This window comes from Hemibagrus wyckioides, linkage group LG20 (genome assembly GCF_019097595.1).
Source record: "Hemibagrus wyckioides isolate EC202008001 linkage group LG20, SWU_Hwy_1.0, whole genome shotgun sequence".
In the NCBI taxonomy this organism is placed as follows: domain Eukaryota; kingdom Metazoa; phylum Chordata; class Actinopteri; order Siluriformes; family Bagridae; genus Hemibagrus; species Hemibagrus wyckioides.
In genome coordinates this window covers 16,326,052-16,354,013 of record NC_080729.1, presented here as the reverse complement: position 1 = coordinate 16,354,013, position 27,962 = coordinate 16,326,052, and the positions used below count along the sequence as shown (strand labels likewise).

Below are 27,962 nucleotides of genomic sequence, written 5' to 3'. Positions count from 1 at the left end.
TTACAGCTAATTAATAAAATGTGATTAAAGAAATAAACTGATTAAAATGAATTAGTGTTGGCCTTCATTTCGTTGTTTTGTGCACATTAAGAAATGAACAGGAAGGGGTCATCCCCAAACTGTTCCCACAAAGTTGGGAGCATGAAATTGTCCAAAATGTCTTGGTATGCTGAAGCATTAAGAGTTCCTTTCACTGGAACTGAATTCAATGATTTGGAGGGGTGTCCCAAAACTTTTGGCAATATAACGTGGATGTGGACAACAATACGGTGCATTTTGTTAAAATAATAGCAACGCAGGCGAGATAATATTTTCCTCTAAAAAAAATCCTTAATAATTTCTATATAGGATTGTTTCTATTTAAGATTTAAACAAGGAATAAAACACAACAGCGTAAAACCTCAGGCAACCCTGATTTCTCTCTTTTCCCCAAATTTTTATTCAACAGATGATGACAATTATTTCTAATGATCTGTTCATGGTTCCCTTTGATGCTGTAACCCAGAAATAAACCCCACAGACGCAGTAGTTGAGACATGATTTCAACAAACTCTTTAAACTTTTATTTTGTCTGTTAACAAAATTAATATTGCGGTACAATATATTCCTTCTGTTATGTTGTAGAAAACTTTTCAGAATGAATCAAAAGGCACAGTTGTTTACAATATGTACATTTCACAACTAAACTCATAAATATTCAGATAAAATACAGAAGCCCAAGGTAAAAGTGCGTAAAATAAATTTTAACTGGAAATAACAATAATAATAATAATAATACATACAATCAGTAGCACTTTTACTAAATGTTTTGTATTTTTTGTTATGAAAGTGTTGGTTTCATTATTTCTTTGATAAGTTTTTTTTGTTTGCCTGACAGGATATAAAAAGATAGGGTAGAGAAAGAGTATAGAAATTGGACGAGTTTCTGAGTAACAACAGAGCGAATCTCATCTCTTTACACAGTGGGCGAAGATCTCGGACTAGAGACAAATCGTCAAGGAACCATTTACGACGACACAGGACAGTAAACAGGACAGTGATGGCCAACAAAGAAAAAAAAAAAAAAAGAAGGAAGAAACTGACTGTCCAATCCAATCAATGGTGAAATGTTTTATTTATTTTTTATTTTTTTGGGAGGGTGGGATTTACGAATCAATATCCGGGAAAGCCGTGTTCATGGTCCGGTCGACTTTTCTGTCTCGTTTCGAAAAATTGAAAAACTCAAGTCTAAGAAATACAGTAGTCAGAAATGCAGCACAGTGTTTCAACTGCTGTGCATTGCTTTAAAAAAGATTCCCTAACTTTTCCTGAGATTACACAAGACCAAGCAAGAGACTTTGGTGTGAACTGGGATCGATGGCTATTAAAAAAGCCCAATAATAAAATAAAAAAAAAATTAAAAAAAAAGAGTCTGCACATTTGAATCACTTTAATGTGAAAGATGGAGGAGACAGAAATGACGCAGCGATGCTGGACTGGGGTACGAGGCAGTGCAGGAAGATTTGGTGGCGAGTTAAAACGGGTTTTTTTATTTTCTGTTTCTTCTTTCCGTAAATAGAGAATACGTGAAGGGAAAGGAAGAGAAGACCCGAACAAGACGTGTTTTTTTTTTTTTGTTGTTTTTTGTTTTTAAAAGTGTTAAACTACACGATTATAACTAGGACTATTCACCACTAAAATGTCCCATGGATATAAATAACAATAATTATAGTCATTATAACAAGAATACAAACATCAAGAACAACACCAAAGACAATAAATTGCTTCCATTCCACCTATACAAGAAGATCTTGACCTCATAAGAAACGTATCCTTAGTAATCTTTTCTCTCTCTCTCTTTTTTTTTTCTTTCCTTTTTTAAATAGAATAATCGTCTGATACATATGAAAAAATATGTAAAGGAAACGAGAGCCTAACAAGCAAAAATAAAAAGTAAAATTGTTCAAGGGGCAAATTTATCTTTATTGCTAAATGTTTTGCTCCCTTAAGGAGGCTGAGGTTTGTATGAGGTCCAGTATATTAACTATTGAAAAGTCTTTGTAATTGGTTTAATTGGGGGGGGGGGGGAGAAAGCTCTTAAGATAACTGAGTTGCCTAATAAATAATTTGGTGTCCAACCCCTAAAGTTTAAAAAAAAAAAAAATAATAAAAGGTCCTTAAGGTTTTATATTTTAGTTAAATAATAATTGGTCAGGACAGTAATAAGTATACGCTATACCTGAGAAAGTACAAAACGAGCAATAAAGCGAACAGAGTACTTCATGAACCTAGGGATGATAGTTTGTTAGCTTTATATTCATACCCTAGATATTTCCAGCCATTCGTCCCTCTACTCAGGCTCAGGCCCGTGGAATTATGGGGGGAAAAAAAATAAAAATTTCACGGGGTCAATATGTAAAACAGCAGTATTACAAATTTCTAAGTCAATGAGCCCCTCTGGTGAAGTAGAGCAGACAATCCTCATAGAGGGAGAAAAATGATCGTGATAATAAATAATAATCTGCTTTTATAGAACATACACACATGCACGGGAACACACACACACACACACACACACACACACTATTGTTGACTGCATCTTAATGATACAAAGGCACTGACTGAGCTAAAGGCATTTTCTTCCAGGTCTGATTCAACTCTCAACAGGAAGCAGGAGTAGGTGTGACAACCCCGAGGACCGTATAAATAAATATACATCACGTATTTGATTTTTCTATAGTATTAAAGGTGCAGTGATGAGGGTTTTCCAGAACAGTGTGAGGCATGTCTCGGACGTCACCGTCTTGCTAGACGGGTGGGGACGGGGACAAACTAAAGAAATAAAAACACCTACTGCAAAATACCTCAGCCAGACATGCTGAGATCCCAGTAAAGAAGAGTGACAGTACTGCCATGTGCATGTACAGTGGCGATATGAGCACGCAGGCCTTAGTGGCCACTAGGTGGTGTGCCAGTGTAGAGAATCGTACTGAATGACGGCGTGGCGACGGTCTGCTGAACCTCCAGGAGCCATGGGGTGGTGGGCACCCTGGGCATCCATGCTGCAGTGACCACTGGCTAATGAAAGAGGCAGTCGGACAACGGCGCAAACAGAGAAGAAGGGGAGATGGAGTCTGAGAGGGAAGAAGACTGAGGGTCTGAAGAGAAGAGTGATGATGTCCCAGGGGAGGAACTAGAAAATGAAGGTGAGGGAGGGGCTTGAGGGGTTACCGAGTATGAAGGATGAGTGAGGAGGTCAAGGTTGCAACTGAAGTCATCCTGCGGAGTTGCAGAATTTTCTGTTATGGACTGGCTGCTGACTGACCCCTGCTGACTCAGTTTTAGTGAAAGAGGAGCAGGTTCGTTGACTGGCATTTTGTTTTCCCGCACGTGTGTATGCAAACTGTGTGTGTGTGCGCGCATCAGTGAGTGTTGATGACCATCCTGCTGTATAGGAGCTGGCTGAAGCAAGTGAGGTGGCCGTGACATGGAGTTTACATGCTGTGGAAACTGCTGCACGCGTATGCCGTGGTTGGTTAGCGTGTTAATGTCTGGTTTGCTCCCGTTGTGTCTCACCAGCGGCGTGTTAAACTGACTAGAGTTCTGCTGGGGAGTGAGCAAGTGTCCTGGGTTTGCCCTGTTTTGCTGCAGCACGCTCAAAGCTGTGTGCTGCTTCAGTGTGTGGATGGTTTGCAGTGTGTCCAAGCTGTTATGGGCCATGTTGTGCTGTAAGGTCAGTCGCCTCTCCCTCTGCTGCTCCTGTGAGATCAGCTCTTCCAGGTCAAACGTCTCGGGGATCTTCATCCCTCCTTCCCCTGTTCCTCTCCGCATACCAAAGATGCCATTCATCCCTGCTACTCCGTTCAGGCTCAGTGCTCCGTTTGTGAGAGTCGATTTGGGCTCAGGGGAGGGGCAGGGGCTGAGGGTGAGGTCCAGCACTTCATCCACAGCCTGGCTATTGGGCAGGGCAGCACGGCAAGTCTGGGAGCCTGGGTATGGTGGGGGGTTTGGTAGATGCATAGCAGGGCGATTGATGAGATTGTGGCCAAAGAAGAGTTTCTGCGGCTCAAACCTGAGAAACTCCTGGCGGATGCGCTGTTCCTTTGCACGCTCCTGTAGCGCTTTCTGTTCCTTTGCACGCTCCTGCTGCGCTTTCTGTTCCTTCAGCTGCCGAGTTTGCTTCTCCGCAGCATCCATCTGAGAGAGCTCGCTGCGCACACGCTCCACACAGTTCTCTGGTATCTTTATGCCTGAAAGAGAATTAGCACAACATTGTATAATTTAAGCACAGTACAACAATCAGGATTTAACGTGGAATGATTTTATACCATCACTTCTAATGTGGCCGTGTGTATGTGAACATGCGCAGTGAAGGTCTCGTGTGTTCGCAACTTATAATACTTACCGACTTGCTTGCTGTTCTGTTTAGTTTTGAGGCGCACAATCTGCAGGATGCTAGAGTTGGTGATGTCAGAGACGATGTCTGCGACTCGCTTCCACACTTTTAGCAAAGCCCCACACAGCATGTGGTACTGTCGCAGACGCATGCCCAGCCAGCACTCCTGACCCTGCTCCACCTGCTTACACTTACCTTTCCTATAAACACACACACACACACACACACAGGTATTTGCATAAAAGTTTTGTCATAAGAATGAAGAGCCTTCTTGTGTTTATCCACCAACCCAGTACACTATCAATGATATTCCTACACAAGTGAGTAGTGCAGCCATAAACCTTCTTCTCTAAAGAAAGTAAAATATGAAGAAAAAGATTCCGTCTAAATTAAAATATAAAACAAAATAAAGTGAAAAGTGAATATCATACCATCATTAAAAAAAACAAACCCTCTCGGGACACACACAAACACCAACTACAGTCGATAATATACACATATCAGGTATAACATTATGACCACCTAATATTGTGTTGGTCCCTCTTTTCCTGCCAAAAAAGCCCTGACCCGTCATGCACTGTGTATTCTGACACCTTTCTATCAGAACCAGCATTAACTTCTTCAGCAATCTGAGCAACAGTAGCTCGTCTGGTGGATCGGATCACACGGGCCAGCCTTCTCTCCCCACGGGCCTCAGTGAGCCTTGGCCGCCCATGACCCTGTCACCGGTTCACCACTGTTCCATCCTTGGACCACTTTTGATAGATACTGACCACTGCAGACCGGGAACACCCCACAAGAGCTGCAGTTTTGGAGATGCTCTGATCCAGTGGTCTAGCCATCACAATTTGGCCCTTCGTCAAACTCGCTCAAATCCTTACACTTGTCCATTTTTCCTGCTTCTAACACATCAACTTTGAGGACAAAATGTTCACTTGCTGCCTCATATATCCCACCCACTAACAGGTGCCATGATGAGGAGATCATCAGTCTTATTCACTTCACCTGGCAGTGTTCATGCCTGATCTGTGTATATAGCAATGCTTTTATCATTTCTCTTCTTTCTGAGATGCTCATCCACAAAAACAACCTTAGAACCTTCTGTTACTTACCAGTTAGCGTGGCAGCACTTCTGGAACGAGAAGACAAACTGATTCTCCCAGCAATCTTTGGCCTCGTCTGGTGCCACCTATAGCATAGCGACACAAACACAAATATGATGCAATGTCTCCTGACATCCACAAGGTGTCACTGTGCAACACTGAACTGTACAGGACATAAGGTTTAGAGGTGCATGAATAATGCTGCTGCAGTATTTCAGACTTGGGTTTAAATGGGTTCATGACATGAAGAATATGCTAAAATGGCAGGTTCAAGTGTTTTAAATGTGCGTCAATCTGTTACGGGTATTTAACATTATGATGCCTCTGAGGCAAGAAAAGTACCTTCCGGTACCGCTGCAGCAGATTCTCCAAATTCTCAGGATGGGCCTGCCTACCGATGTTAGGCTTATACACAACAAGATTACGACCTCTGCCTTGCTCTGCCAGCAACACACACGGCTGGCTCCCTCGCAGCTGGACACAAACAAAATGACCATCGTAACAAAAGAACAAGCCACCAACCACATACAACGCATAATCAGTACACAATAAAAATCGATGACGGTAATAGCTATAAATACCTTGTGAGAAAGATAGAACCCCTCATACTCCCCAGTCAGCGTCTCTGCTTTGCGCAAGGCCTCGACCCACGGCATCCCCCGATCCACACTGATCTGAAACAGCAGGACAAAAGCATGTCAGTCGCTACCCAGTCAAACGCCTGCACACACCCGACATAATCTTCAGGGTCTTAAAGGCTTTAAGAAAACTTTAAAATAAATAAGCATTTAAATAACCATTTGTTTAACACTTTTATTGGTCACTGCATAACTCCGTGTGTCTTATTTCATAGTGTTTATCTCAATTATTATAATACCACTATATAGTACCACATTACTACGAGTCTCCCCGTCTAAACGTTATTTGATTAATAAACTACTAATGAGTTAATCTAAACATTAATCAATCAAACGTGGCTTCAAATTTCTACTACACGTCTGTTCATATATCAGTTTCACTTTTCCAGACTGCTCAGCTACATTGTGCATGAGCTTTAATTAAAAACGAGTGAATCCATGCTGACCGTTCTGAAAATGTTGCACTCGTGCACATTAAATTAAAACCTAGTTCACATGCTGTTTGCTTTTTTAATTAGATTCAGCAACGCTGTTTGCAGTGTCGTTTTGTTTACCGCAGTAAATGAGACTCACTAGACAGACACTGTATATTGTAATTTGAAAAAATCTGAAATGACATCATTGACATTTTAAATACGGAAAGCCCCCTGTGCAACACTTGGGTAATAAAGAAACACTTAGAAGAAAAAATGACATGGGATGAGTACCTTATAGAGGATGACCTGGCCTTCTTGGGGGTTCCCAGGAGTCAGAAACACTTCCTGTTTCTCTTCATGGATCTCATCATTACCTGGAGCCAGATCTAATAACACACACACACACACACAGTAAATTACAGCTCTAAATCAGTGTTACCCAACCCCAGTGACATTTGCTCTCCCTGCATCACACAGTTCAGCGGTATTGCCAGACTGATCCTTGTGATTCTAACCGCAATAAGCTCGGAAAACATTAAAAGGCGCTGTGTAAATAATCCAACTCCACACGCGCAAACATTTCATTTAGACTATATGAAGCATAAATTGAGTGCGACATAAAACAAGCTGCTTGGAATTTGTAATCGGGAATGAACACTTTTCCATAAACATATAGACGATGCCACAATGTGTAGGATTAGCTGCTTACCGAGTATACCCATGTCGTATTTGCCTTCCTTTTTGTCCTTGTCAATCAGGTATTCGAAGTTGTCGATGAAGTACTGGAAGAGAAAGTTCTGCTGGTGCACCTCCAGGCCCAGAATCCGATTCAGGAATTTAGTGATGGTGCAGTCTAGGATATAAAATGTTTTCGTGTTTATGCTGGACTGACAAGCCCTTCGAATAAAGTCTGACAGCATCATCCTGGGCAAACACAAATGCAGTGAAGACAAACTAAACTCCAATGTGGACCTTCATTAAGCTTTAATCCCAGACACCGGCATCTTTAATGTTTAATGCCCTCGTCCACAGAGCTTCCTTCCAGAGAGCATTTTACATTCTAAATGAGGAAGCAATGAAGGACTCTTATTAAAATGCACCGAGAGAGGCCGTGCGGCATCGTGATAAATTTCACCATCTTGGAATTCAGGAGGACGCATCATTTTCAGACTTTAGGGAGCGGACGGAAAAATGCGGATGGAAAGGCGAGAGATATGAGAAAAGAGAAACTTTCAAATTGATCTGTCTCAGTCTGAACTTGGCCTTATTGTGATGTGTAAAAATATTGTAGCTCAGCATTGCAGCATAGTCATATAGGGATACAAAAAAAAAAAAAAAATTGTAATGGTGGTAGATCAATTATAGTTCATATACAGCACCTAATAATTTTTAAATTCTGTAATATTTTAGGATAATTAATCCTGAAAGAAAATTCTTTTGCCAGGGACTGCTTCAAATAACAAGAAAAATAATAAATATAAATGAAAATAAATGAAATAATCTATATATACACAATTGTATTCAGAAATACAACAAGTATTCTAAAATATAAATGAGAGATAAAAATAAATGAAATATCCTATTATATACAAATGTAATTAACAAACTTGGGACACGGGCTGTTATAATCACACAGTACGACACATGTGGACCGAGGTTAGGTTGAAAACACTCTGGAAAACGATCAGAAACCTTTATACAGGGGTGTAAATGATTACCTTTCTCTGTGTTGAGGCCAAATCGCTCCTTACAGAAAATGCCCACGTCAATCATCCCTTTCTTCATTTCTGTCTCGCGCACAAGAGAGAATAATTCGTTTGGAAGTGATCAATAACGACGAGCAGATCTTACACTAAAGTCTGCCTGATGTTCAGAGAAAAAGCAAATAGAATAGAATGACAAACACTGAAGCTTGAATTACAACCTGCAAAGAATCTTGCTTCGCCCCCTGGATAGCCTTTCGGTGGAGGAACTTTGTTTTCGATGTAACCTAGGATGGCTTTAGTGATTTTATCCAAAGCTTTTGTGCCATACTGTGTGGAGAAAAAGATGAAATGTTTATGCATATTCAGGAACATTTTAACAACAATCTTAAAGACCAAAGCTGTTCTGTTTTGGTTTATGCAAATAGCTAAATTACATTTACAGTTTACCGCATTTGGGGAACAGAGATGCAAATTAACTCATTTAAATGACTGTGAATACCCTGACTGCTACGTGGACTATATTACATTCATAACTAGAATCTAATACCTAGATTAGCTTGAGATGATGGATTTTTATATTATGCTTCAGTACGAATGCTATTTGTAAAACATACTAATCAATGTTCAGTATGAAACAGATAATGCTACATCCTTTCAAACTTGCCATGTTTGCTTAAATATTTCAGAAGCATATTTGTCTGTGTGTGCTTACTTTGTTTTCAAAGTTGTATTTGCTCAGATCTCTGGACTCAGTGGCTCGTCTATCACCATGTGTCAGTGCCCCCTGATAGAGAGAGAGAGAGAGAGACAGACCCATGAGCTCATCTCAAAGACATATGATACACTGCATGTGTTTGTGTAAAAATATATCACAGGGAAAAATAAGACTGTGGTGTCTAATTACCAAACTCTCCAGGCGCTTGGCGACAATGGAAGCAAAGCGTCTCTCTCCTGCTAACTCGGAGATGAGAAAGATGTACTCTGGAGCATTTACCTGGTTAGAACGGTGAGTCCGACCTGTTGGAGCACACACACACACACTCACGTTTCTGAACAGCATACAGCATTTTTTATTCCATCTTGCGCACACTTGTCTCAAACACCATGGGAGTCTTTTCTCATGACAGCATTTTCTCCACACACGCACCGAATTGCTGGATGGCACGGTCAGCACTCCATGGCAGCTCTAGTGTCATGTGCACCCTTCTCCTTTTATTCTGCACACGTTTATCTGCCTGGAGAGAAATCCCTGAACTTGCAGCCTCCGAGATGATCGCCACCAACTTTGTGAAGGAGAAAAGAGAAAGAATAAAGCTTTACTCACGTTTATTTTTACCCACCAGCATATATTTGATACGGAAACTACAGGAAAGTGGCTGCAAGGCGCCGAGATGCTCTACCTTTTCACCGTCCATAAAGCGTTCCTTCTCTTTGATGTTCACGTGGTCGATGGTGAATCCTTGTTCAGCACGCGATTCATACTGCACCCTGCCATCCAGTCTCCGCACCACTCGGCCCTTACGACCAGTCATCTACACACACAACCACTATGTGAGAAGACGTTCTCCCAGACTTCAGAAAGTCATTAGTTTGTTTTGCAATCATGTACTCACTTCAGACACTTTCTCGGGCCCTCCAAATTGATCAATCAGCTCATCCAGTGTGTTAAGAGGAAGCTCTTTTCCCAGCTCTGCTATCTTAGCCAGCAAGCCATATTTCAAATCCTCCAGTTTTGCTGAGGGCAGAAGAAAAATTATTACCCCACACACACACACACACACACACACACACTCTCTCTCTCATTACAGTTTCAGCTAAGAGAAACAGGAAGAGCTGAATCTCTCCCATGTGATTTAGCAGTCTAGACTTAAATTTGACCTCAGATTTAATAAGTACACCAGAGCTGTAAGGTAGACTCTCTGAAACACAGGGTGCTTTATTGCACACATTCTCACACCAGTCAGGATTTACATACCTATAAATGTCATTTTGCACATTGCATACTTTACACCTTCCCAGGTAAGTGTTTCTGACACTTTAAATGCAACAACAGAAAATCTTTGAAACATTGACATCTAACAAACTGCGAAAGCTTGAACAATGATTTTATATACATCATTATATACCATAGGTCCTACCAGTAGGTCCATTGATGTGATTAACAAAGATGACGTCGTCATTGTCTTGCAGTGACTCAGGGGACGAGTTTGACTCGCTGTCCATGTCATCAGAGTCAGAATCTGAGCCGTCACTGATCTTAATAACTCCGCCCACCTCTACACAGTGTTTTGGAAATTTGGGTGGCCGACCTCTCGGCTTTCCTGCGAGATCCCAAACAAATATATTTCTTATAACCGCTTCATACATGTCTAGATACAGTCAACAGACAGAGATTGAACAATCAGTGATATAAGGAATTAATAATACTCATTCAGGAAAATGAGCGAGTTACTCACGTTTTCTTTTATTTCCAGCAGTCTTTTCTCTCTTCGGTTTCTCTAATGGAAAGTGCTTCTGAACCAGAGACTGGAACACACCCCTGGAGACACACAACACAAACATTCTCAGCATTATTAATTCACTATACCCTTCCATACCGTAATACCAGAATGCCAAACACGTCCACTATACAATGAGGCTGTGCTAAAGTATTATCATCTGAGTCCAACTGTATGATCGGTCAAATAATCTGCAGAATATTCTGGTTATTGTTGTTCTTTCGGCTCCTCCATGTTTGGGGTCGCCACAGTGGATCATTTGGTCTGCCTGTTTCGATTTGGCATAGGTTTTACACTGGACGCCCTTACTGACACAACTCCCCCATTGGGAGTGGCACTGAAACTTGGGTTAGCACGCTGCCCAGGAATCGAACCCAGGCTGCGGCAATGACAGCGTGGGATCCTGCCGCTGGACCACCAGGAGGCTTATTCGTCAAAATATTATATTAGAATAATTAGATTAAGGTTTACATAGAGAGTGTAAGAAAAGAAAACTTTAGTGATACTCCCAGAGACATGTTCTGTAAAATCTGCACAATACTGAAGTTATATTGTCATATAGCCAATAAATCAATGCATGATGATATTAAGGGGCTGTTATTTTTTTGGCACAGGGACTTGCAATTTCAATGAAGGCAAAAATAACAAGACATTTTAATTGTTATACCATATTACACCCATTATATACAGCATATTTAACCATTTTAATGGTGGATTCATTTCCATGGCAAATTCATGTTCATGTGGCAATAAGATTTTATAGAAAATGAAATATTATATCTCATAAATCTGCCTGCCTCTCAGCTCTCTCCTCGTTCTGTGTTCACTTTTCTGCATAAACAATAGTTTACAAGCGTGAAATTGTGCCTTGTGGCATTTATGCAACCCGGTGTTAAAAGTTTTAAGTGACATCCATCTTTCCCACAGCAGCAGAGACAACGGTCTCTCCATTTTGTGCTCATGCTTCAGGTTGCCTGGGTCCTTGCCATCTATCATGTGGCAGAACAAAGTTGTGAAATAGCAGGGTAACACACACACACACTCATTTTGATTATATGGCATGCATCATGCTTATCAAAAGGTAAGCCTTCTTTTGCAGCTGTTCTGCTTAGACATGGTAATGACCAGTTCAGCTGTTCTGTACAATGTGTTCAGGGTGAAAAGTGCTACTGAGAAGACTTCTTACACAACATCTGATTTATACACCAGTTACACTTTGAGTGAAAACAATTCACAGTTGGAATTGGGAGAGTTGAACTACCCAAAGTCAATACGGCTATTAATTAACGTCAGAATGTACGCCAGCGTCTCGTTCGTTGTTACTCATTTTACTAAATGTTATATTGACACTGACATTAAAATGACTAAAACAGAAAGCAGGGTATGACAACGAGAGCGCTGCCTCACCCCCAGTATCATAATCTTTGTTTAAAACACAACAGTGCGTGTTGTTATAGGGAAACACTGCATGCCGAAGTTAACTTTCGGGTAGCAGTCCCTGTAGTGTTTCATTTTTCCATCATCACAACAATGACACATCTTCACACTTTTCAGACTACCACTACTGCTATAATGGCTACAGTACAGATGCTCCAACATCAAACGCATCTTTTCATGTTCGTGTGAAACCAAAAGATTTTCAGGTATCGGACAAAGTGCTGACACTGGAGAGTTCATATAAACATATTAAACCTTGATGAAAACCTCAAGCACTGTGCTTGCTTGTTAAATGGCTTGTTTCTTTATTTTTATGCTAACTTATTTGGATCGGTGTTTAGATTTATCATTTGAAAAGATCCCTTCATCTTTATGCATGTGATAAGGTAAGGTAAAGGTAATGTTTCCTGAACAAACTGTAATTTCGGTCCTGAGAACAATAACTGTGAAAATAAAGCATTTTAACTGCTCCCTGTCCCTGTCAGAGCTGAGATATAAACCTCCTGCTCTTGAAGTCACGATCCTGGAACATGAGTAAAACACAAACTTATCAAATCCCTCAATCAAAAGCGAGTGGAGAGTCAAGGACAGAGTCAGGGTCAGGAGGAAAGAACAAGCAGCTTTGATTAAGTTACAGACCGAGTTCCCAAGAAACTCACTCAGCTGCAGAGACGAATCGGTCTAGATGTCCATCATTCTCATCCAGAACCTCACGAGTGCGGGCCTCACCGGTTGACTGCAGCCCAATCACGATGCACTACACACACACACAAACAGAATTTATTTATTAAATAAACCGACTGAAAGCTAAACGTAACTCTCGGCTGACAGAAACTAACAAATTCAATCAGTACATCATCTCTCCACTGCACCTCGGCGAGGCGATCATATCAACTCCATTTATTCACACCTAGAGTAAACATGCACTTTAGCTATACCTGTAGCTGCATGATATTTCAGAAAACATTCAGGATCTTGACGTGGCTCACCTTGCCCTGATTCATCTCAGACTTAGCGAGCTCCACCAGGCGGCGCACTTTGGCGGCGATGCAGAGGTATTTAAAGAAGCGCTGGTGAGAGGACCAAAACTGACCCCAGAGGGACTTACGAGAGACCAGTCCCAGCATATCGGCTGCCTTGGTGAACACCTCCAGTGCTTCAGCCCACTAAAGAAAAGCAGGGATTACATTAAACATAGAGCCAGAACAGACATTTCACAGTCAAGACATCTTTTAAAAGGAAGTGTAATCTTTGCACACAAACAGATTATCAAACAGACTAAATAAAGTAAAAAACATTTATATAAATAAAGTTAACACTCAGTACTGTCCGACAGCTTAATTGGATATGATTTCATGCTCTAACAGAATTTCTCCACCCACTGACTCCTCAAATACAGACAAATTTTGCTTGAGTTTAGGATTTATTTTTGATCAAAAACATGTAACTACTATGTGTCGACTACTATGTGTGTTACAGTGCCACACACAATCAGGCTACTTTATAGCAAGGCTGAAAAAAATCATCCAAATATATGGCCAGCAACAGTAACATGGTTCTCGTTGATGGATGACGTAGAAGATGCCTGGCGAATCTACAAAGAACACCTATATATTAGGTGTGTCTCAAACAGGCCCTTTAGCCCTTGAGGACTTGTAGTACGAGGTGCATCTAATAAACCAGTCACAGTGTGCAAGCTTGTTCTTTCTGCAGCACAGTCGGTTTCACTCAGCCTCTCACCAGTCGGGCTGCCTTGTTGTAGACCACCTTGAACTCCTCATCCAGTGCGATTTCCTCTATCCGAAACGACACTCCAGAAAAGCTGAGCTGCCGGGCTATGTACATGCCACTGACTTTCATATCCATGGCAACTATCTCCATGGCGCCAACACCTCTGTGAACAGCAAGCAGGCATGAAGAATGGTGACTCCTCAATTGTCATGACACGCATATTCAACTGTATCTTCAGCAAAGGAGCTCCTCCCATGAACTACCTACTAAGTATCTTCCCATGATTCAGCTAGCTTGATTTTCAAGTAGCACTCTTTTAGTAGGACTTACCTCTTCTCAATGGCATGTAGGAAGTCCTCAAAAGCCTTGAAAGGTGTTCCCTCTCCCCAAATCCCTAACCGGCTCATATAGATCATGTTCTTTGGCTCAGAGGCACCTACAGAACAAGAGAGAGCAATGGCAGTTTAGAGTTGAAGAAATGCTCATGTTAACATGACTTAAGTTTCTCTGCTTCAGCCTTAAAGATGATCATTATTTTGAAATTGAAGTGTTTGTGTACTGGTGATACAATAAAGTGTAATATTCCTGTAACAGAGGGCAAGAGGAGACAGGACATGATATGTTTTGAATCTAGCTTATCAACGAGATAAAAAACATAATAATGCTAGATTTATGGCTGACACAAATGAACTCAAATGACTAAAGGGATTTCCCCTGACTAATAAGTGGGAAAAACCAACTATTCCTGTTTTGATTGTGGTTTCAGGAGGAATGTGAAAAATTCTACAAACAAATCTAGAATTATTATTTTTTTTGATTAATTACCTACTTTAAAATGAGCTCTAAAATACTAAATTCGCTCCAAAGTTCAAATCATTGGGAGATTTTAATTTTTGAGTGAAGATAAAATTTGGAAATGCCACTTAAGAGTATTTATTAATGCTGATATGGGGATACTTTGGATGGATGATTTGTATCATGTGGCACAATGTTAGAATTAAACAAAGACTAGCACTGAAAGGTTAACATGCCTAACTAGTTCGGTTGTGTAGAACCATATAAAGGATTAGTGTACAAACCTGTGGCACTAGCATACACCACCCTAGCCCGGGGCAGCTTATTCTGCAGATCCAGGACAGCTTTGCCCATCTTCGTGGATGTCGCATTTTTGGCTTTATGGCATTCATCGAACACAATCTGAGAGGGTTTACGTGTCAAGGAAATAAATATGGTCCAAATTTGATTTACAAGCTAAACTCTAACTGTTCTGTACTCGTCCAGTGGTAACATCCCATATCTTTTTAATCACTGGGAGTGTTTCATTCATAGCAACAAGAAGCTGAAACGATTTTCCATTTATTTGCTGTATTAAATCATAAATTAAAACCAGAATATTTTTATTTGACACTGCTCTTTTGCTAAAACCTATTTATCCTAACTCTAATATCCCAGGATTACTACCCAAAAAGCATTAAAGGAAAGGATACGACTCCGTCAAAGCCAGGTTTACACCAGTCCAATATCTGTTTGAGTCGAGTGCGGTGCTGTCCCCCTGCCTGACTCTCCCCGATCAGCGCTGAGTATGTGGCAAACAGGACGCCCTCTGAGGTAGCTGTGTCTCCATACTTAATCTGTCAAGACAAGAAAGTTACATCAGAGACAGCCACAGGGGACTGGGGCATCAGTAATACAATTCTTTATTTATGAAAATCAGTACATAATACATTACAGCACTTGTTCGGAACAAGAAAAGAGAATTAGACAGGTGAAAATCTAATAACGACGACACTGTACCTTGTTTAAAGCAAACACAGGAATAATCGGGGCATCTATGTCCTTGAGGTCTCGTTCTGCGTCATACTTCAGATCATTAGACACACTGAACCTAAAAGAAAATCAAAGAAAAGCAATCTAACGCCGACCCAAACATTTTGAGAATTATTTATAATCATCAAACACAACGTTATAACGTTACTCGCTGATAGATTTCGGGACAGAGCTGATTTCAAATGTAATAGCACTGAGCGCTACAGCGCTTTCCCCTCCATTAAATTCTCCAACGTGGAGAGAAATAAAACAAAGGCTTTCTAGAAAAATGGCCAGGGGAAGTAAATTATTCTTTTCAGAATGGGATCTTGGATCAATGAAACGACTGCCTTACCACAGGGCTCGCTTCCTTCCTTTTAAGTAGTTCTCCAGTATAATGCCAGCTATGGTGCGACCCTTCCCCACACCGGCTCCATCCCCAATCAGAAAACCTGCCCTCTGGTCATTCTTCAGGATAACCTCGTGTTGCTGCAGGCCAAAAAAAAAAACAAAAAAAAACTATAATCAATGCAAAGGAAAGTCCCTACATTTTCTGGAACACAAGCTGAATTTTCATCTGATGAGTGTAAGTGCCCATCTAGAGAACAGCTACAATAACACAGCACAATACAGTTACAGAGGAAGTCAATCGGTCAATTTATTTGTGGAACCTTTTTGGCAACCAGACAGTGTTTAGCAGTCTACACACTGTGTTTAACAGTAAAAGCAAATCCCATTAGGGGACCAATGAAGAATGTAGCGAGCAAGCAGCAATGTAACTGGCACATTAAATTTTAAAACGAGCCAACATACATCTGGGCAGGTGAATAAAAGAAAAAAGAAAAAAAAAAAAAATGAAGCAAGTTAAGGAAAAACAGTGTTCCAGACACTCACAGTATATGGATTTAGTATGGTGTAGATGTGGGTTTTGCTGAATAAGTTGCAGTTAATTGCTTAAAATAAACTTCTTGCATATTTAACCGATATAATTTATAAAAGCGAGCAAGGTAATCACATTAAAAGGACATTTGAGACATCGGTGTTAAACTAAGCTCCTTGTTGCAAACTAATCTCTACATGGCTGATCAATGTACCTGGCAGGCGTAAACAATGGCTTCGAGCTGCAGAGCAGAAAGCAGGCCAGTCCGGATAGTGTTTTCTGGGATGGAGAGTGTGTAGGTAATGTCGGGGGGAGGGACGCTGGAGAGTGTGCTGGTCTCTACCACAATGTCTGGATGAGAAATTCCTATAGTAGCTGCACACATACAAGATGGCAATCAGAATAGGATGATTAACATAAATTACAGTGCAGGAACAGAACTGGTTCATGAGATTAATATAATTGCAAAATAAATCATCATCATAATGTCCAGCCCATACAGGTTTGTTTTGCTATCACACATATTAGCTATGACTCAAAAGTGAGAGCTGTCGGCTGTTTATATAGTTACATTTACTAGGGTACAACGATAGCTTAACCTCTGCATGCACTACACGGAGTATACATAAAGCTTCACAAGAATAAAGAGTATTCATACATTTGGATGGCTTGTATTCAGCGTAAGTGTCAACATGACCGAGTTCTTCCGTCTCTTCCTCATCTGCCTCTTCTTCCTCCTCTGGCGGAGTCTGACCGATTTCAGGGAGCTGGACATGGTAGAGGAGGGGAGGAAAAAGAGAGAGAGAACAGTAAGAAAAGCAAGTCACAGTATGAAAAGCAAGACAGTGATCACTTGTAACCTGACATAAAAATCCCTCCTAATCAAAGACATAATTAAATATGCAATGACAATCTCTAAGCTACCTTATATAGTAATTGTTGGTTGTTCAAGATGGCATTGATGTCTTCCAGTAAACCTGGACACCTGGTCAACTGATGGAGAAATGGATAACATGGAAAATACAAGGACACACAAACTTGTATTTGTACAAGACAGATGACAAAGACACACGATGAACTGCAAGTTGAGGTGGAAGTATGGATGTTCAATTATTTCTAATCTGTTGTACTCTACTGACTTAACAGCTGTAATGAAATGTAGCAGATGTAATGGCAATGAATTCACATTAACAAATGAATACTTCAGCAACTCCGTCTGTGTGTATTTTCTTCTACATTTCTTTGGTTTATTTTGCTTGTATTTATTTTATTTTTTCCTTATTCATAAGTTTTTATAGTCTATCCCATGGATATGGAACCCATTTCTGCACAGTCCAGTTATAATCTTTTTATTTATTCAAGAGAAGAACTTCTGGCTCTCAGACAAGAGAGTCACGCCGCTACTACTCTCCCTGTTCCGGAGGAATTAAGGCGCAGGTATCGGGGCTGCAGAGCTGGTGCTAAGCTAAAGGCTAAGCTAAAAGCTAAGCTGTGGAGATTCAAGCCCTCTATTCCGTTGATCAAAATGGGAAACATGAACTCGCTAGCTAATAAAACCGATGAGCTAGCGGTCCTGGTCAGTGATCAGAGGACAAACCCGGACTGCAGCGTGATGTGCTGTACTGAGACGTGGCTAACCGGCAACACACTGGACGCTAGCGTGGATATGCCTAGTTTCACTGCAGTGGGGGTAGACAGAGTTCTGGAATTTCCTTCGGGATCAACAAAGTATCTATCTATCTATCTATCTATCTATCTATCTGTTTTGAATAAATACATTTCAGAGAATGCATGTTCTGAGCAAATCTTCTTGCTCATGACCTCCACACCTGTGTGTCTCACAGTAGTACTGCTATTGACTATAACCACATGTTTCCTTTTGCAAATGGATCTTTGCAATTAAGTTATAATTACAAAACCTGTCACATCTTCAGAATGCCGCCTGACATTTCATGTAAATTGCAGCCGGTTTCTGATTAATGCCCGTTTGTGTGTGTGTGTGTGTGTGTGTGTGCCACCAGAGAAAACGCACTCTTCTCAGATGTGTCCTAAAATGCGGGCATGTGTGAATACTCACCTGTCTCTGGCTGTGTCCAGGTGTGTCCCAGAATGCTGGTGTTGAGGCGGAGCCCTCGCTGGTTATGTGGGACAGGCCTTCAATGCTAAAGCCAGCAGGGTCAGGATATTCAGAAAGAGAGTCAGGGGTAGAAGAGAACAGGGACGTGTTGGACAGGTCATCCATACATGGCAGATCCTGTAGGAAAGACAAGACAAGACACGGCTGAGTATAATGGAATGAAGACAAACAGGTAGCAAACAAACTAAGACAAAATATGGACGGAAGAAGGAAAAACTGAACTGAAAGAAATGAGGAGGTTGTGTATTCTTCTTATAACTTAAATCAGTAAAGCACAAAATATTCCACATGAGCAATCAACAATAGACATGAAAAAGAAATGTTTTAAGAAACACCCAAAAGATTATCATGAAAAAAAAAACATCATAAAATTCCTCAATTAAGCATCAAATCATTTATCAAACATCTTTTATATTCCTTTTTTTTTTTTTTTTACAGTAAGGAAACTGACTGGTTCATTCAAGAGAACACAGAAGACTTGGATGCAAATCAAAACATTTACTGTAAACCCACCACTGGATATCTCCTTCTGGAGAATCTAGAAATCCCTTTCACATTCCATATTACTCCATTAAGCTCGAGGGAGCCGCATTAGCTGGAACTGGAGCTAGTTAGTATGAATTGTGTAACCCACGATCTTCCCCCAAACCACGATGTTTGGAAATACATTCAAACAAATGTGTTTGAAGATGATAGAGATGAGCACAGTGAGGCGATTCATTTAAAAGAAAAGAAAGAGAGCCTATAGATGTAGGTCAAAGAATGCATAATTATCCAGACAAAAAAAAAAAAAAAAAAAAAAAAAAAAAAATCACAAAATGGTAATTTCTGCATTTCTGCTGTAAAATCTGCAAGATGAAGGTGGGAAGACATACAGAAGTGTGTGTGTGTGTGTTGCAATCCCTGAGACTGAACTGGAGATGCGTCTGTAAGGAGAAGATAAGGAATTCTCTTGGCGTGATGTCAGCTCTCTTTTCTCTACAGACTGTCTTATAATCCAGCAGCATTTCCCAGCAAATGTAAAATTCTAAATCACTAGAGTTTAAGGTTTTACTGACGCATGAATACTTATATTTTAGCGCAAGGGGGAATAAACACGTTTGCTACATTCATACAAATGATGATGTTACTGTACTGCAATAGAAAAGAAAAGCCAAACTTCCAGTTACGCACCCCTGCTCAGCTGCAAAAGAATGATGGACAGTTTGGCAGAGATGAAAGAAAACTGAATGACAGCAACATAATAGGCATTTCAGGATGCCAAGGAAGTGCTGATTACACACAGAGGTCCGCGCTTCAACAACAAAACGAAAGTCTAGAAAGAGTTTTCCACAAAAGAAGGGTTGGGTTTGGAGATGATTAATACTGGGAAAAGAAATGCTACGCTGATACGCTAAACAAAAATGTATCAAGAAAATTTCACACAGGCTATCTGGAGCTTTCCCAACAAAACAGAGATGATGAAGACAAGTCTCACCCTGGCCTCAGTGATTAATCCCGCCTGGATACCGTCGATTTATACGCAAGAACTACTGCTGTGATCCTGTGCTCAAGTCAGAACTCTGCTCGTATTGAACATCCTGTAAATACACTTGAACTTTACTCTTCCTCCCCTTTATGGTTTGTAATCAAGCATGACCCAGAAAAAGGGATTCTTTCTCTCCTTTGAATCTGTCAAGGTGTTCCCCCCATCATGTCGTCACAGGGAGATTTTCCTCACCACTCTCACTTCTGGTTTGCTCATTAGGTGACCAATAGAGTCTGTAAAGGGATTTCATGACGATGCCTATAGTTAAAAAAAACACTTTACACACGCAAAAGAGAACTGAAAAACCCCTTCGTCTTAAACACAACAGCCCTCTGTACAAACAAACCGGCATTTTAACTGATGACCTAAGACAAGAAAGTCCTGACATAGCTTTATTAATGCATTTGTTCATCAAGGAATCAAAATAAATAAAGCTAAAAATCAAAATAGTAAACAAACTCTTCTTTCTAGGGCCGTTACGGTTAAGTCTATATACATCATATCAGTAAACGAAACACCTCAGATAATTATTTCCTTTTATGGCTTGGCTATTCAATTTATTACACTGTCAGAGGTTACAAGGTTGTAATAAATTGAAAGAATGACCACACCTTCTGAGCCAAACAAAAAATCTTAGATACTTGTTTTTCATTTTAGAGAGAAATGCCATGTTGACAAGGCTTAACCACCAACCTAACCACATGAACTTCTTGACAAGCGAGAAGTGAAGCAAAAAAATCAAAAACCAAAATAAATATATTTTGAAAAAAAATAAAAATACACCAAATTTCTCTGCACCACTGCTAGCACACTGTTTATTTAAAAAAAAAAAAAAATTGCCATACACATTATGTAAACAGTAGTACCTTTGATAGCGGACATCCAACCTCAGCCAAGTGTCTGTTCCAAAAGTAAAGGCCTGGCATGACACAAAGCTCTAAATGGGAAATTAACTTAGAAGCAGAAACACTAACAACCAACCAAAAAAAAAAAACCCACCCACAAAATAATCAAGAAATCTAGTAACTTCCACTAACCACCAGGGCCTCGATCATGCCGGATGATCCTTCACACAAACTATCCACCTGATTTCAAGTGCATTTCATCTCTGTCCCAGAACCAGTAGTACAGGTAAGACTTTCACAATTATACCACAGGGCAGAGATAAATATCTGTGTGCCTGTTTGTGTGTGTGTGTCTGTGTGTGTGTGTGTGTGCGTATGTGTGAGAGAGAGAGGCAGAGAAAAGGGGGTGGAGTGGTCTAATTTCAGGAAATGACGCCCTTGTTGGAGTGTGATCAACATTACTGGAAATCATACCCTAATTTTACTAGGAAGCCACCATAGCTTCGAATGATACTGTAAGAACATCTGGTGATCTGGCGGCTTCTACAAAAGCAGTTTCCATGGAGACACTAGTTTAGGATTTGCTTTAAAAAAAAAATAATCCAAGCCATACTGCTGTAAATATATATTATTTTGTATGAAACTAAACCTGCTGCTTTATTGAATAAACCGGTGTACTCTGAAGTGGTGCCAATATTTTAAACACCAAAATGATCCATGTAGAGCTTACAGAAAGGATGATGGCCTCATCAAGTGACCCACTAATCTAGTGCACTGTTACAATAAACGTCCACAAAACAGAAAAGTATGATATAAACGGAAAAACTCTGCATTACACTGATGTTTATAAACCCTCCTGCTGATGTGGTATTCCAGACAAATTTCCGGAGACTCGTACAGCGACACGGAACCTCTTATTTGAGGTTTGAAATTTATGTAAACTTTACATAGACGTGATGAGAACTGAATGGGGAGAGGATTGACTTTCTCAGGGTGTGTCCCGATCCGCACTGATCAGGGAGTTGGCCATTTTAAGGGCTCAACATCTAAATTGCAAATCCTTTCCAGTTCACTCCCTAAAAAAAAAAAAAAAAAAAAAAGTCCCACAATGCACCACAAAAAACGAAACAAAAAACAGGAAGCAACGTTGCTTACTATGTTCCCTTAATGGGGATGATGTCAGTTTCTGAAATCTCTCCTTTAAAAAAAAAAAAATGGTAGATGTACTCTCAGTTAACTTTATTTACAAATTGTTATGGTAGCTCTGAAAGGATTACCGATTTGTTAGATTTAATTTGACTTTCTTATGAAGGTTGAATGATGTTATCAACACTGACTAGCTAGAAATGTTGCAAAGATATGTATCAGTACAATCAATCTAGTTTTCATAATGAACTTTAACCAGCATAAAAATTATTTTAAAAATATATAATTAATTCCTATTTAGATAATGACGGCTTTAAAGGTTTTACAATGCAATTACGTAATCATTTCCCTGGAAATTGACTCATCAGTTTCTCAATGTGTCATGAACCAGGGTCCCCATACATGATTTAGTGAGCTGACTAAAATGCACCCTTAAAATACAGTATGTAGTTTATTATATTCTGTATTAATAGATTGAATTGATTTAATTTCCAATAGATATATATTGTTGTGAATGGAATTCTTTGCCCACAGGTTCTTCCTCTGAACAAATTTCAAGCAGGGTAAACCCGAGGTGTAGAAATCGAGTCATTTCATGGTGCACGATACTCGGAAGGAGAATATACCAGCTCAAAGTGAAACTAAAAGTGGAAGTCACACAGGGTGCAGTTGAAGTTAGCTGCTCTCAAGCAATTGCACAGGACCTAAGTATTCTGAATAAAACTCTAAAGCAACCAGATTGTGCTTAAACTGGTAGCTCATGCGACTGTACTAAATGAGGGCCACTCTTGAGCCATCAAGCTAAATGGGTCCACTTTTACAGAGCAAAGTAAAAGCAGGTGCTCTGAAGTGATTAGAGTGGAGACGGCCACTCTTAAGCGATCAAACTGAAAATATCTACCTTTAAACAATCTATGTAAAAAGCAGCCACTCTTGGACAATCACACTAAAAGGTCCACTCTCAGGCTGTCAAGCAAAAAGGCAATGAAGGACTGAGATCAGACTGGAACTTACTGGTCCGAATTCTCCATTTCTGCCTGATGTGAGGTCTGAGAAATCCACGCTGTTAAATGAGTTGAACTCGTCCACAGACGAAGGATCGAACTGCCTGAAAGATCAGAAAATTGAACACATTACAGTAAAGACCAAGAAATTGATCTGTTCCGTTACTTTCCGTGGCCTATTAATTAACTTAATATTTGGAGGCGATAATTAGTTTAAGACCAGATTTAATCACCTGTCATGACAAGCCAAACAGAACAGGTCAGGACTGGCTTAAATGTAATGGGCCTCACAAATGAGATGAACATGCCATCAAAGAAAGTCAGACAATTGCTTTGCTGCGATGGCAAGACTTTTACAGAGACATGCCTGTTAACTGCACAAGTAAGAAACCGTGTTGCTTAGTAAACAATGACGTATTTCATTTTCATAGGCCCATAGAAAAAGAGATAATTCCCAGAAATGTCTCAAAAGAAAGAGAGCAGCTATCTACTGCACTGAACAAAAGATCACTATCAGACAGAAGGTGTGCAATTATATGCATGTCTGAGCATGCTCGGTAGCCAGGGCTGAACTCCTTGAACTGCATTGTTATAGCACCAGAACTCATTATGTGGAACATAGCTGGAACTTTCATTCTCAGAAATATAGGAATTCCTCAAGCAGCGAGAACATGTGTTTATAAAATCTTAGTCATCATCAAACTTATTATTTTATCTTCTGGCATTTCTATTTGCTGTCTCTGGCCTTCCTGGGATTAATTTATCATTGTACATCTGTTTCTGGATCTGAGAATGAGAGAAAATGCTTTAGTCACTCACCTCGCAGATTGTTGCATAGGATAGCTGTACTGGTTGTACTGAGGCTGCTGGGGAAATGGCCACGGGTTAGAGCGAAACGGCTGACTCTGGAGGCGAAAAGGAAACAAACATCACATTTTTCACAGGACACAGTAAGGGAATTGAGAAAAACAGCAATGATAACACCTCATGTGGTACAAAAGTTGGAAGGCCGCACCATTTCACAAAACTACACACTTACCCCTGACTGAAGAATGTGACAAAAACACCTACTGAATCCCAGATTGATGTACATTTACAGTTTAAATGTGCGACTTGGTGTACCAAATAACCGCACAAACACTGCACCGAGGCAGGAAAGTGGCTCTTAAGGTTACCATGACAAGCACGGTAGTGCGTTAAGTGTTTTTATTGGAGCAGCCTGTTGATGGCCTGTTCAGAAAAACTGCAGCAGTTTCTGTAGTGGTTCAAGCTGAATGGTGTTAAAAAGCTTAACACAGAAAAGACAGAGAGGAACCGAGAAATAGCGAGGGACAGAGAAAAGCAAACCATTCGTAATGCGCTCATTAGCCACATTTCTTTTCTTAACAAGTCCAAATCTAAGTCTCCTGCAAACAATGAATCATTGTTATGGAGCTCGTAATGTTGCAGGAATGATGGGATTTCATACTGCATCTCTCATGAGCAACTTCAGCCTAGTTCATGGCCAAAACAATACCTACATCCAGAGGAGGAACAAAGCTGCTCTCCCTGATTATCTCTCACTCTCTCTAAAAAAAAAAAAAATACAAGGCATTCTGTTCTAGAAAAATCATCAATGAGGTGGTGTGATTCAGCAGTGCATTAGTCTTCTAATATAACGCAACATGTCAACAATCACAATAGCATTTCTTGGGAAAAAAACAAAATACATCATCATTTTCTAAGTAATTGTTATGGCACATCTGCAAAGTTCCTGTTATCAGTTATGTCGAAAATCACTCAGCTTTAACTCTGTTACAGCGCCACTGCTTCATCTGACACTGAAAACTCCTGTCAAAAAATGTATGTATGTATATATGAATACATACATACATACATTTTTTGTATACATACATACATTTTATATATATATATATATATATATATATATATATATATATATATATATATATATACACATACATACATACATACATACACACACATACATATATCTATATATACATATATACACACACTATATATATATATATATATATATATATATATATATATATATATATGTATATATGTATATATATATATATATATATATATATATATATATATATATAAATAAACTTCTCTATATCAACTATTAAACACTTTAAAATCTGTCTGTATGGAGTGTCTAACATACCTTATACATGCTGTTACTACAGAAATGATAACATATCATAACATATCAAAAGTCATGTGTTAATAGAAACTTTACAGTTGGCACAATTGTGAGAGCAGCTTTTATAGAAATATATATATTCAATGCTTTCTAACCAATCAGAATCAAGAACTCAACAGCTCTGTGGAATAACTAGGGACGAACAATGGAAAGAATTGCAGTTATGTACCCACCACAACCCAAACGTATGTACAGAAATGCATCACAGTCAACACAAACGGTCTGTGAGTAGCATTCTCCTCATGCCATGTCAGTAATGCTATATGAATCAGTCTTTGCCAAGTTGCCATTTTGGGTTAAAATGACCAGCAACCCCAACAAACAAAACCTACTCAAAGTGCAGGAAGTGCACAAGTCTAAGGGTAGTAGTTGTTGAGTCATTCATGAACAAACCATGCTGTTAGCTTTTTTATTATTTGATACAAAACCTATAGCAGCCGGGAACGGCAAATATCCTAACAAGTTAAGAACAGAGTTCGTTTTATTGTCACTTCATGGTACTGTATAAAGAGGATCTTTGCCCTAAATAGCTTTCGATAAACTTTTTACCCCCGCCAGTTTGCACTTGATGACATAAGCATCAAGAAGTGAAATGAGATCATGTCTGGTGAAGATATAAATAGGAAATATGGTTCACTGGTACCTCGATGGTATTGGGGAGTGGAGGACTGGGCGCATTGTATTTAGGGCTCTCCAGCTGAGGGCCCTCTGGGTGCAGGAAGTCCTCCGTGTCCATGACGACAGATGTTGCGAGAATGGGCATCAGGCTCTATGCAGCACCACAGGGACTGAGCTGACCGGCGTGCCCAATGGAGAGATGCATTTCATCATATTCCAGCCATGTCTTAAGAGAGATAGAAAAAGAGACAGGTCACACGTGGAAATGGCTCAAAAGACAATTTTAGCTTTTAAACTGTTTACAGTGACGTGAAACTGTACGTGAAAGTGATGGGTGAAAATTGTAATTTTTTATTAGACATTTTTTTTTGTCAATTTGTTTCAGACATCTGAGTTTCCTAAGCCTGGACAAAAGTGATAGAGTTAAATGTTCACCCAAGAAACACCCAACTTTCTGTCAGCAGTGAATATTAGCTGGTAGGGTTTAAATGGTTAAGAGTATGGAGGAGAAAAGGTTAAGCCCTTAAGAGAAATTATATATTCGACGTCTATCTGTACAAGTTTGCTTGGCTTGACTACAAAGTTAAGGCATGTCAAACTAAACACCCATGAGTATATCAGAGGAAAACATTTTTACCAAATCCACAATTAAAGTGCCTTTTCGCTCACTACTGCTACTCAGCGAAAACAAGCTAACTTACCTATCCTATCACAGTTAACTTTACTAGCCTTATAACTACCGGTTCAGCACGAATGTAATTTTTTTATTTAGTATTAAGTCCCTAAATGACAATGTACAACCAGCTTTGTTTCAGGCATTATGCCAATTATCCCATTTTATTCCGAATTTATTAACAAGGCCAAACCCCTATTGTTTGACCAGCTAGCTGGCTACCACTAGCAAATTCGTTAGCCTGTCTGCTAACTAAGCTAACGATATGAGCGAGCGTCAATTTTTTTTCCCCCTCTCGCGCACGTAAGAGCACACTTACCGGGTACAATTAAAACTCATTTCCTCGTGATTTTCCTCACCTCAGCGTCTGACAGTCCCTAAAAGATGTTTTAGACCGTACTGAACTCCGAATTTAATCCATATTTCTTTCGGAACGGTTGTTTATCTCACTTCCTGGTCAGCGTCGCCAGCCATCTTGATTTTAGGAAGAGAGAGAGGGCGGGGGATCTTCCGTCACGCCGTGACGTCACGTCGCTCGCCAGCTGTATCTTTCAGCTCTGTGTATCTGTGCTAGTCAAAGAAAACAAACAAACAAATATATATAACATTTCTGTAGAGAAAGCTTTGTATATATATATATATATATATATATATATATATATATATATATACACACACACTGTAAACCTATGCATATGCCTTTCTAGCAGTTAACACCAATCAGGCATAACATTATGACCACTGAAAGAGGAAGTGAATAACACTGATGATCTCCTCATCATGGCACCTGTTAGTGGGTGGGATATATTAGGCACCAAGTGAACATTCTGTCCTCAAAGTTGATGTGTTAGAAGCAGGAAAAATGGACAAGCGTAAGGATTTGAGCGAGTTTGATGAAGGGTCAAATTGTGATGGCTAGATGACTGGATCAGAGCATCTCCAAAACTGCAGCTCTTATGGGGTGTTCCCGGTCTGCAGTGGTCAGTATCTATCAAAAGTTGTCTAAGGAAGGAACAGTGGTGAACCGGTGACAGGGTCATGGACGGCCAAGGCTCATTGATACACGTTGGGAGCAAAGGCTGGCCCGTGATCCAATCCAACAGACGAGCTACTGTTGCTCAAATTGCTGAAGACGTTAATGCTGGTTCTGATAGAAAGGTGTCAGAATACACACTGCATGATGGGTCAGAGCTGTTTTGGCAG

The 27,962-nt window shown here is 40.0% G+C and overlaps 1 protein-coding gene across 1 annotated transcript; it reads right to left on the bottom strand.

The window, feature by feature from the left end:
- Window positions 1–542: 542 nt before the first annotated feature.
- Window positions 543–27,255, bottom strand: sbno2a (strawberry notch homolog 2a). The gene is given in 33 exon segments (XM_058418381.1): window positions 543–3,072; window positions 3,075–4,229; window positions 4,385–4,575; window positions 5,488–5,564; window positions 5,821–5,952; window positions 6,060–6,152; window positions 6,824–6,918; window positions 7,242–7,385; window positions 8,251–8,319; window positions 8,457–8,565; window positions 8,951–9,022; window positions 9,143–9,255; window positions 9,386–9,521; window positions 9,639–9,770; window positions 9,852–9,973; window positions 10,377–10,559; window positions 10,695–10,777; window positions 12,833–12,930; window positions 13,163–13,339; window positions 13,914–14,067; window positions 14,235–14,340; window positions 14,984–15,101; window positions 15,392–15,535; window positions 15,699–15,789; window positions 16,066–16,199; window positions 16,805–16,965; window positions 17,249–17,357; window positions 17,515–17,583; window positions 18,668–18,844; window positions 23,261–23,354; window positions 24,070–24,155; window positions 26,112–26,312; window positions 27,079–27,255. Coding segments are annotated over 32 exon segments (4,878 nt in total). The 5' UTR covers window positions 26,232–26,312; window positions 27,079–27,255; the 3' UTR covers window positions 543–2,938.
- Between the last annotated feature and the right edge of the window lie 707 nt (window positions 27,256–27,962).